General features: G+C 33.2%; 1 protein-coding gene across 8 annotated transcripts in view; it reads right to left on the reverse strand.

Moving 5' to 3' along the window:
- The window catches only part of LOC106873108 (protein Obscurin), a 159,782-nt gene that overhangs the window by 79,039 nt on the left and 67,984 nt on the right, over positions 1–12,759 (reverse strand). For all 8 annotated transcript variants that reach the window (XR_016243698.1, XR_001409839.3, XR_008265146.2 and 5 more), the window contains exons 4-5: positions 8,349–8,663; positions 1,849–1,932 (exon numbers count right to left, since the gene is read on the reverse strand). Coding sequence is in view for 3 of the 8 variants with exons in the window: in XM_014920336.3 (XP_014775822.1) it covers positions 1,849–1,932; positions 8,349–8,663 (399 nt within the window). In the remaining 5 variants the exon portion in view is untranslated. The remainder of the gene's footprint in view (positions 1–1,848; positions 1,933–8,348; positions 8,664–12,759) is intronic.

Below are 12,759 nucleotides of genomic sequence, written 5' to 3' on the forward strand. Positions count from 1 at the left end.
GTAGAATATACACATAGAGTTAGTAAGCTTATTATATGCTAAGAATACTTCCTCTCACATGAGAATTGTATACAATATTCATAGTACACTAAAGTTAAAGGAAGAGAAAACTTAACAAGAATTAGTTAAGAGTTATTTCACTAGGGAAAAAAAAATCTGAATTGGAATTCTTTCAAACTTTTTGCTGCCAATATTTGTTACAACTGTGCATTCTCAGAGAAAGAAATAGAAGTACACATACATATATTGTTAGAGTTAGTGTTTTTATGATTAGATTCTCTTGCTTGTATCAACCACCCAACAGTTAATCCACTTAACTGTTATCAAAAACTTTTTGGTTACAATGAGGTAGTGACTGTTCTAATACCAATTGTTGCTATTTCAATTTTACCTGCTGAATCTATCAGAAAAAAGCATGAGCATCTGAATTCCCATTTTCCTAAAATCCTTAAAAGCTTTCTATTTCAAGAAAATGTTACTGGTATGTAACCAGCCTGAATTGTATACAGTTTTTGCTGTTGCTTAACCCTGCTGTGACCTGATCAAGTAATAAGAACAAGACGAGACTAAAACAAGTAAATGATGCTTCAACCTTGACATTCCATCTTTTATTTGACACATTACATATGTGTGTGTGTGTGTGTGTGTGTGTGTGTGTGTGTGTGTGTGTGTGTGTGTGTGTGCATGTGTGCATGTGTATAAAAGGGTAAAGACCCCCTTCAGTCATGGATGTCCATAGGATTGCACCTAGAAAGTTCACCTCAGAGGCACAAATCCAAGCAAGGTTGTTTATAGAAGACCAGCAGTTACCCATGAATTCCAGCCTCCCCTCTACATGCCACTGATGTTATCCAAGGGAAAGGCTGATACAGCTTGGCACCAATGACATCGCACCTCATTTCTGCAGCTGAGCAGACTGGAGCAATGAGAAATAAAATATCTTGCTCAAGAATATAACACACAGCCAGGTCCAGGATTCGAATTCACAACCTCATGATGTTCAGCCTAATACTCTAACCACTGACCCATTACAAGTGAATATGTTTTGAGATTTGGCTGCTATTTCTAACAGGCGGAGTAACAACATAAAGGCCTCCTTACTGGCCAAAGTTACATCAAGTTAAGCTTGCAGAACAGATAACCTAATCAATAGCTACAGACATTAAAAAATATATCATTAAAAAATTAAGTGATCATCTGCATAACAAAATATTCTGAGCTGGATGGGATGTGAACTGAAAATAGGGGTAGAGAAAAGGAAAGGGGCTATCATTTTTAGGGATCTTACTACCAAAAGAGAGAGCAGTTAGACTCCTAGTTCATTACATATAAGGTTTACAGTTCAAAGCAAAGATATTCATTGTTATATATGTCATGGATATCGAAATAAGAGTAATAGAATAATGATCTTTTCTACTCTAGTCAATCGATCAGATTGACCCCAGGATGAAAGACAGAATTTGAACTCAGAATGTAAAGACAGACAAAATACCGCTAAATATTTCACCTAGAGTGCTAACGTTTCTGCCAGCTCGCCATAATAATGAAGCAAAGTTTGTCACTGAAGTTGACAGACACTTCTCATAAGCAGACTTTTTAAATAATTGTCTATAAATGTTTCACTATTCAGTAGTAGAAGAAAACTACTTGACGCCAGAGTAATATTTTGTTAAAACAATGTCATTTTGAAGAAAAATTCTACCTGGAAAATAAATGCACATATCAATATCACTTTTTAATCTTTTAACCCTTGAAATTCATTTGAAAGATTTTAATATAAGTAACATCAAATTATTTATATTATACTTGTTGATTGAAAAATAAGATAAGGAAAATTTTTTTCATTACCTTTTTCACCATCAAAATTTATCCAATCTATCTCTTCTTCACCATTATCATTAGTCTCTGGATGATCATAATCCTCAGAGAGCCCTACAAAGAACGTGTAAGAAAAGATGTCACATTTGAACTTAATAATACTGGATCAAAATGAAATTCAGGGATAAAGCAAAAATAATGAAATATCTAACAGAAATCATTTCTGTATTAAGTTTCATTGTTTCAACTATTTGAACTCAAGTCCAAGTACACTTCACTTCTAATCCTTTGCAGGATCAATTAAAAATAAATACCAAGTATGTGCTTATGCCTGTTAAATTGGTAGTCTTGACCCTTTGGAATTTAAACACACCATATTCAGCCTAAATATTCTATCTGTTTTATGTCCAGACTCACCAGATCTGGTTTCACACACACCTACCCTACAATGTTATTCTAAAGATATACAGTCATATCATTGAAATCTTGAAGCTTCAAGATAATACATGATTAATTCAAAACAATGTAAGTAATAAGAGTAACATTTGATGAGGAATATGAATGCTAAAGGGTTAATTCATCTCCTAACGTAACACCTCTGTCTTGTCTTTGCTTACTTGTAGCACAATTCATTCTTTTACTACTAACATTTACACCAGGTCACCATTTTTGGCCACTTGTTTTCAAAACCAGCCTTGCAGCCTTGGTATAAGGGCATGACAAAAACCCTTTCTCATCTGACTGAACCACAAAAAACAAAAATGCAATATATTTGACTTAAGATGTAAGAAATTAGCATTGAATCAGAATAACTATATCGTAACTATAAGGCAAGCTTCCTCAATCTTTTAGTCCCAAATGATATTGAGTTATAGCTATTATTATTCTGAAACATAGAATATTAAGTTGAAGCTCTTGTCATAATTTAACTTTAGCATACAATTTCATATTGCATTTCTTCCTGAGATACAGCACCAATATACTTGATTGATCTTGGAAAAACACTAATCAATTCAAACTCTATCAATGTCACCTGTGATTTTCATGAAATCAGATCAATGAAATATCAAACTACTAATCAACCTACATGATTTTTTTTTTTTTGTGTTAGCCCTTGACCAACTATGGTTCTGCTGATCAATAAATTTTGCAGGCATGACTATCTCATCTTAGTTTCACATTTAATATATTTAGGTGGACATTAACCAATGTGTCCTTCATGTTTAAGACAGTAAGATGTGCTGAGGAAGATTTGGCTGTTATTTATACTACAATAGTTTATCACTTAGAGATATCCTCTTGTTCACTGGATGAGAAAAGGGTTAGGCCATCACTAAGTGGGGAACATGTATACTATGTTCTCTATTGCGATAGTTAGTTTTGTTTCTTATTCCTTGTTACTGCTACTGTTAATTTATTTGCTTTGAAGAACAGTTTTTTAGATGGTTGGTGTAGGTGTGAAATGATATATTGACACATCACAGTTGTCAGTAAGCAACTGTAATATGTCAGCATAAGAGGTTGTGTGCATGTTTTATGAAGTTTTGAAAAGGTAGCATAAGAGTTAAAAAAAAGAGTAACTGTGAGAACAGAAATGCGCCAAAAGGAGAATTGTAATTGTTGTTGTTGGTTAGCTATTGATCTAGTAGACCTATGACAGAAGTGATTTCACTGTGACTGGTGCCCATCTTTTTAATATATCAAGGACCATGTTGTCCTATGACCTTTTTTTTTTTTTACAACAGGAAGATGTGGTGGGAAAAAGACCAGGCTGCTATTTCTAGCAAATTAAACAACTGCTAAGAGGCTTCCTGTTGTCGTTGTTGCTGTTTAGGCGCTTATCAGCTCTGATCAAGTAAACTTCCTGCTTTTTTTTGTTTTTTTAGATAGAATGTATTTAGGATCACAGCATACAGTATGTCCTATTTTAAGATGGTAGGGTGATATTTCTAGCAGGCTGAGAATGAATAAAGGTTCCCTGTTGTCAACAGAAGTAACAGCTCTGTAAACATAGCTCATAGTTTATTACACTATCATTATCACTCCTCCAGAACCAATTATGTAGTCTAATTAAAAGACACAAAGTTTTATACTTAATGTGTGAAAAATCTTGTGCAATTTTTTTTTTCCTGTGATTAATTTGTATACATTGAATACTTATTTATGCATTGAATACATATGTTTTAAAATAATTTTAACATAGCCTATGTATCATGGTCAATAAAATTACTATGTTGGCAGGAATCAGATTCTCAGAAGATCCATCACCAACATCAACAAAAGCCTCATATTTGCACATAAATTTACTTCAAAGGAAGTATATTAAAAATATTTGTAAGCATTCTACTAAAATAATTTCATCAAAAGTATTCTAGGTTTATAGATATTAAGGAACTTTATCGAAAGAAAGCTTATTGAAAATTTATAAACATTTACTAAGACAAAGATCTCATAAGTTCCAAAAGTTTTTGTTTGATAAAATTCGTTAAAATATTTTTATATGCTTCCTTTAAAAACTTTTTATGCATGAATAAGAGGTTTATTATTGAGTGAGGCTATTATGAGGTGGCTTTGTTCCTATTGCAATATGATCCAAGTATGATTGCATTCTATTATTCAAAGCATTTACTTGAGATTATATTCTATACAATGAATTACTCTTTTTAATTTTTTGATCTATTAAATAAAGAAATCAATGAGTATCATTGTTACATTGTACAATGTCACAATAAATTAATAACAATAACATTCATAAATTCATATATATTATTAAATTTGCTAGAGATAATTAAATCAAAACATTTTCAATTACAAAGCTAGTTGCCAAGCTATCTAGATATTTAATGTGTAAATTTTTACATATAGCACAGTTTACGAAGGTTTGCAAAATATATCAGACAAAACTTCACAAAATAACATATTTAATTCACTCAATTAATTTTTCTCTCTTCTTTCTTTGATATTTACCCATTTTTTGTAAACACTGTCAAGATTAATTGAATTCTCATCCAAATAACTCCTGATTCTCATTAACATATCCAAAGAACATTGACCTAAACAGTTTCTCAGCTCGCTTCTGAGTTGTTTTTTCAGATTAAAACCACACAGTTTGCCAAGCTGTACTAAATGTATGAAAGATTCTCTATATGTTCATCAACTTTGCAAGCCCACAAAATGGTTCATTTTTATGTACATAGGAGCAAAGTTTGAAATCAATTTAGATTTAAGTAGTTCTTGCATGGAAAACTTTCAAGTTTTGAAATTATTTAACCGTTTATCGCAATATTTTCAGCTAGAAAACAATTTTTCTATATATAAGGTATATATACTTGTTCACTGCAAAATGTGAAGTTACAATCTGTGATTAGAGAGAAATAAAAAGCTGACCACGCTTACAATTCAACTTCTGTAAATCTTTCTTCTAAAGGAATGGAAAAATCATTTATAAAAATCAACAACAAGCTTATCTCTTCTGTTACCTTTTCTTCATATTGTCAGCTTAGCAAAGTATTAAGTTTGTCACTCAATGAAATATTTTCTCCCAGATACCGTTTTTTTTATTTTATTTATTTTATTTCAAGCAGAATAAAGTAAATAAACCACTGACAAGTCACTCTTTTGCCAAATTTTGCACAGTGTAGCCAATTCTTTGATGACATTACTTAAAACACATAAAGCTACTTTATATGAGATGCTTACCAATTTAACCAGGTTTTAGTTGACCTATCTTCTTCAAGGTATGTGAACAGGGCTTTAGTGTTTTACTCTTTTACTGTTGTTAACAATGCAAAGTGTCCAGAAAGCCATATGATTTCAGTAAATGACTTCTTTTCAATAACCACTGCAATTTTTTTGAATATGCAACTTCTAATAGTAGGTTTAAAAAAAAACACAGCATAGATACTTCTCATCAATGTATCAATGTTTTTATAATCTTCTTTCTAAGCATCACAAATCCTCAGATATTCATGGTATTTCTGAATAAAATGCAAAATGTCTTGTTTTTCAGTCTTGCTTCATCACTCACCCTAACCTGACATAAACTTCACCATTTTATGGAATACAAGTTTCTTTACTTCAGGAAATTGTTTGATACCAGAAACAATAGAAGCTTCACACAGCTGCAGCTAACCTATTCCTCAAAAAGAAAATGTTTTATATGCAGAAAAATCTTTAAATTTGAATCTGAAATACAAGATGAGGCATTTTTTAGCAGTCATGTATATACCTTTATCACATCTTAGAGAGTTTTAGGCAATTATTGGTTTAAAGACCAGAGGCCAAGTAGGACTTGTGAATATCTGAGGGGAATAAATATTACTATATATCTGTTAATGTATTGAACTGAGTTCTCATTTTAATAACTATAAAACCACTGTTGATAAGAACTTTGATCCTCTCAGGGTTTTAAAACAAACAAAAAATGAGGAATTATTCGAATCTTGAGAAGACAATCTTTTGGGGCCCCAAAGACAGTTATGTTTCACCTTGGAAAATTTCTCTTGGAGACCCTGGCTTTCATGAACTGCTAATGCAAAAAACTGCTATTTTTCAAAAACTGTTATTTCTTCAAACATGTCTTGCTGAAAAATACAGCTGATAGACTCCAGAAATGAAAACACAATTTCTGCTTCTCCAGCTGCCTGAAATAAATATTACTATATATCTGTTAATGTATTGAACTGAGTTCTCATTTTAATAACTATAAAACCACTGTTGATAAGAACTTTGATCCTCTCAGGGTTTGATCATTTTGAGCCAGCTCATGTACAAATATAAGGGTAAGTAGTCAGACTTATAGATATTCATGTATGGGTGTGGATATGTATATTTATGTAGAGTGCCATAAAATATAACCTCTAACCTTGTATTTATACAATATATATATAAGGATATATAAATATATATGCATATCCATTCATATGTATATATTTCCCTGAACCAGCTAATGAGTAATTCTAGTAATGCCAACTCTGTAGCAAAGTTATTCAGCCATTCAAAGGACAAAAATATGAATATATAGTATATCTGTTCATCTATGTATGTATGTATGTATGTATGTATGTATGTATGTATGTATGTATGTATGTATGTATTGATCAAACAGTTTGATTCAAATTCCTTTAGTACCTCAAGTTTCAAGCATGATCCTAGTCTTCAGCAGCTGGAATTCTAATAGCTGAAGACTAGTATCATCCTTGAAACTTAAGTACTAAAGGAATTTGAATCAAACTGTTTGATCTATACATGCAACTCCCAATAAATGTGTTGAGTGCCCTTCTTCTGTTTGTCTACTCACTCATATATATATATATATATATATATATATATATATATATATATATATATATATATATATATATATATATATATATAATAGATGATAAGAAGGTAGATAAAAAAATTAGAAATGAATTTCAATCCTATGACCTCCATTGTGTTCCATGTCACTCCAAAACTGTAGTTGTTCGTCTGTTAGATTATTCTTGCTGCAATTGTGGCAACATGAAATTCTTTCATCCTCTAACTCTGATAAAATATTTAAGAAAAATTATATTAATATATCTTGTTTGTTGAAAATCCATATTTCTTGCAACTGAAGATAATACTGTACTTAAATTGATGTAATGCTTGCATTGTTCAATTTAAATAGAGCCACTTGAAATGGTCATATTGCACTAATACTTGACATCTTGTTACTAATTTTGATTTTATATTGGCACCTGTGCCAGTGGAGCACTAACAGCACTGTCCGAGCGTGATCAGTTGTCTGGCTTTCGTGCTAGTGGCTCGTAAATAGCACCATTTGAGCGTGATCATTACCAGTGTCGCCTTACTGGCACTTGTGCCAGTGGCACATTAGAAAATCATTCGAGCGAGGTCGTTGCCAGTGCCGCTGGACTAGCTCCTGTACAGGTGGCATGTAAAAAACACCATTTTGAGTGTGGCCATTGCCAGTACTGCGTAACTGGCCCTCGTGCCAGTGGCACGTAAAAGCATCCACTGCACTCTCGGAGTGGTTGGCATTAGGAAGGGAACATCCAGCTGTAGAAACTTTGCCAGATCAGATTGGAACCTGATGCAGCCATCCGGTTCACCAGTCCTTGGTTAAATCATCCAACCCATGCTAGCATGGAAAGCGGATGTTAAACGATGATGATGATGATGATACATATACGTATTTTAATTGAATCCCTGTAATTGTTTTGGAACCCTTAAATGGCTGACGATCTTTTGTGATTTCAGTTCTAGTTGAATAAATGCTGATTTCTTTCAGCATTGAACTATGGGTTCCAGGAAGCTGGCTTTGCATTAAGAAACATTGCTTATTCACTTACCGTTTACTGAGAATTCATTGCTGCAGTTCATTACTAACATGTGTGTGTGTGTGTGTGTGTGTGTGTGTGTGTGTGTGTGTGTGTGTGTGTGTGTGTGTTCGTGCACTCACACGCACGTGCATGCGTGCATGAACATATGTGTGTTTGAATTTCGCAAACATTTAAGTAACGAAATTTCAACAGCTGACTTACCATTCGTTGCTGCCCTGTGTAAATTAACAGGTAATGAAGCATCTCCTGCTCCAAATTCATTATGACATCGTACTCGAAAAGAATAATTCTGGTCTGGCAGGAGCTGAGCAACTTGATTCTTTGTAGTAAGCAAATTGGAAATAATGGTGACCCATTCTGAAGAAGGAGGCCTTTTCATTTCTATGCTGTAACTAATTGGCTTTGTCATAGCAATTTCTGTAGTTGTTGGCACTGAAGCTGGTTTCCACACTAACCATGCAACATCAGAGCCATCATCTATTAACTCAGGTGGATCAATAGGCATTCGAGGAGTAACTGCAATATAGGTTGAACCAAACCGAAATTAAATCACATTATATTGACATTTATTCAACACATAAATATCAAATATTAATGGAGATATATTGATGCAATTCACATAATATACTGGCATAAAAATGTTGTGAAGAGAAGTAAATATACAAATACAAGAAAAAAAAGCTAAACATTATTCAAGTCTTGCTTCTCTCTAAGGTGCCTTATAACGAGGTTAGTCTTGTTAATTTTAGGTTTAACTTATTTTCTGCAGATTATCTCATATCACATTGTTAATTATAGATTTCCAAAGGATTTTTTTTGCATTTTCTTACACTATTTACAGTCAAAATACATATGTGCATTTACTTTCACACACACACACACACACACATACTCGCAAGTGTGCATTTATGTGTATATGTATATATATATATATATATATATATATATACTTTATTTAAAAGCAGCAGAAATATAACAAAAAAACCGTTACTCTGAGTTTCACGTTCCCGTTCATCGGACAGTTTTGTTAGAAGGGAACGTGAAACTCAGAGTAACGGTTTTTTTGTTATATTACTCTACCTCTGGTATTTGAGTACTCTTTTTTCCACCTTGTTGCACATTTCATGTGCTTACTCCGGTATATATATATATATATACATATAACTACATAACTATAGACACACGTACATACACATACATATATCTACACATATATAAACATGTTTGTGTGTGTATGTATGTATGTATGTATGTATGTATGTATGTGTGTATATATATATGAATAATAACAATAAATGGAGCAAAACGCTATGGTTACTATTAACATATTTACATTGTCAAAGGTTTTTTTAAAACTGAGATAATATTAATATATACATAAACTAATATATATATATATATATATATATATTAGACTACATGCCTATATACAGATACATACACACTCTATATATCAATGTATATACAAATGTGTATGTGTGTGTGTGTGTGTGTGTGTGTATGTGTGTGTGTGTGTGTGTATGTGTGTGTGTGTGTGTGTGAGAGAGAGAGAGAGAGAGAGAGAGAGCGTGTGCATGTACAGTGTGTGTGCATGTACAGTGTGTGTGCATGTACAGTAAGCTTCTGCACAGTGTCTGTCTACCAAATTCCTATCACAAAGTATTAGTCAACTCAAGTCTATGACAGAAGCTTTTCAGTAGGATTAAACCCAGAAATAATCCTTGCAAACCAAACTTCTAGTGAACCATGCGTTCTTAACACCCATACCTTCATTTTCACAGAATATTATTGGTAAAGTTGCTAGAATATTATAAGTTCTTGAAAAAATATAAATATATGTAAGAATAGAACTCGACATCACAAATCATATACAGGTTCTAGAAAATTACTCATCAGCATTGTATTAACTGTTTCACTATATTTTTTATTTTGAGTTTTTTATATTTTATATTTTTTTGTGTGTGAAGGAGCATAGCTTATTGGTTAGAGTATTCAGCTCACAATTGTACGGTCATGAGTTCGATTCCCAGCGGCACGTTGTGTTCTTGAGCAAGACTCTTTATTTCACATTGCTCCTATCCACTCAGCTGGCAAAAATGAGTAGCACCTGTATTTCAAGGGGCCAGCCTTGTCACACTCTGCATCACATTGAACCTCCCTGAGAAGTATGTGAAGAGGTACGCAAGTCTGAAAAGTGCTCAGCCACTTACATGTTAATCCCACTAGCAAGCTGTTCTGTTGATCGGATCAACTGGAACCTTCGTCATCTTAAGCGATGGAGTGCCAGTGTATTTTGTGTTTGTGTTTTTGTCATCTATTGCTGATGGAACATGTAATGGTTCACTTGAGCTTATCCCCTTGCCTATGTTATGGAGCTTAATCAAATTACTCATATGTTTATTGCAGGTTTTCCCTGTGAGATGATTTTAGGCCAACACTACTGGTTAATGAATCATTTGTCAATTATACAGTATTCTTGCCACTTGGAGCAATTGTTTGTGACTACTAGTAATTGGCAGTGACATCTTTTTTGCTAAAGTTTCTAGTCAAAATTTTGCTTTCAAATCAGTATCGTGTTCAATTAATTTTTCGTTTTTTTCCAAAAACTAAGAACAACTAAAAGCAGATATAGCAGATATGATACAAAAGAAGATTTCTTTATCATATATTTTCCAATAAATGATGGCACCATAAACTCAACCTATCTTACTTTCTCCCTCTCTTTCTCTTTCTCTCCTCTCTTTCTCTCTCCTCTCGCTTTTTCTCTCTCCCTTCTCTTTCTCTCCTTCTTACTCTTCTCTCTCTCTCTCTCTCTCTCTCTCTCTCTCTCTCTCTCTATATATATATATATATATATATATATATATATATATATAAATCTGTCTCTTTCTCTCTCTTGCTCTCTAAATATCTCTCTAAATCTCTTGCTAAATCTCTCTCTCTCTCTCTGTCCATCTGTCTGTCTGTCTCTCTCTCTCTATCTCTCTCCCTCTCTCTCTCTCTCTCGCCCTCTCTCTCTCTCTCTCGCCCTCTCTCTCTTCCTCTCTCTCTCCCTCTCTCTCTTCATTAGGATTAAAATATTAGTAATTTAAAAAACTAATTCAGCTAAATGTTACTTAACTATTAGTACCTTTAAACATATTCAGTTTAATTTCCCCAAAAGAAATCTATTCAAATATAATGTCATTCACAGATTGTTTGATGAAATGCCAGCTTGAAAGCTAAAAACAAAGATTCCAAAAAAGCCAAGGAAGTTATGCTATGTCTACAAAATAATAAGTATAAACAAACCAGAATTCATAAACATTATAGATATAGATTATATCAAGATATATTTGCAATAAAGCTCAGTCTATATTATTCTTTATTCTGTTCTTCAATAGCATTACATCTTCGATAGTTTATTATTTTCCTCTTACATTTTGATTCCATGGTTTCTGAAATATTGCCAAATAAAAAACAATTTTGCTCCATTTCTTCTTTCCTTAAATAATAATATAGAACCAAAGATAAACAAGTATTCCTAATATACGTATGGAACTAGCATTGAACAAAGTATTGTCATGTCTTTTCTAGCATATTCTGTTTTTATTGTTTGAGTTTGCATGTTTGGCATATTCTAGTTTAGATTATGGCATAAAACACCATAAAACACCATAAAACACCATAAAACACAATCACTACACAAGAAAATGTTAATGCAATTCACCCTTTAAACATGAACAACACTCAGCTAGAACTTTTGCAGTTTCTTCAAATGCTAGGCTAGCATCACTGAGGGACATTCTCAATGTAAGCACATGCTCTATATAGCAAATTCAGCATCTCAAAGACTGGTCTTTCTCTTCTAATACATCAGTATTTATTTGCCACTAATCTTCTAGAAAACTCAGGTGAGACCCACAATGGAATAATACTTGCACATTTAGATGAAACTGCTGTCATACACACACACACACACACACACACACACACACACACACACACAGACACACACACACACACACGTGCATGTGTGTGAGTTTGCGCAAACACACAAACATATCCAAAAGAAAGGTCACTGGATTAAAAAGAAAGTTACTTGCAAATGCATTCCAGTCCTACAGATTTGCAGTCTCCTCTCTCTGTCTTCTTTTCTACTGCCACCACTCCACTACTCCCACCCCTAGCTTCTCAATGCAGGCTAGTCTCATGGCATTGTCATTCAGGCACTCCTGACTTATCTCTCCACTTCTTGTCATCTTTATTATTGCCCAGCACATCAACACACTGAGCAGACGATGACTAAAATAGCCTTCTAGTTGTGACCATCTTGCCTGTTTTGTTTCTTTTTTTCTTTTCATTTATCATGACATTATTCAATGGTCCTTTTTCTTGTAAACAGAAAAGCATTATTAACTGAGGGAATTTGAGAGCTTTTTCTTGCAGGTTGAGCATCTGCAGAGAAGCTTCCTTACAGTGCTATAAAGCTGTGAGGTTTAATTCCTTTCCAATACTAACTCTAATATGAAAAGCATCCACCAAAATATCGAATGAATATTGAAAAATAATCTGTTTCCAGCAGAGTTGGCAACCATTTAAAATGGAATACTAATTTCATAATGAGCACTAT

The sequence above is a fragment of the Octopus bimaculoides genome, chromosome 1 (assembly GCF_046866305.1).
Source record: "Octopus bimaculoides isolate indiv1 chromosome 1, ASM4686630v1, whole genome shotgun sequence".
Taxonomy (NCBI): Eukaryota; Metazoa; Mollusca; class Cephalopoda; order Octopoda; family Octopodidae; genus Octopus; species Octopus bimaculoides.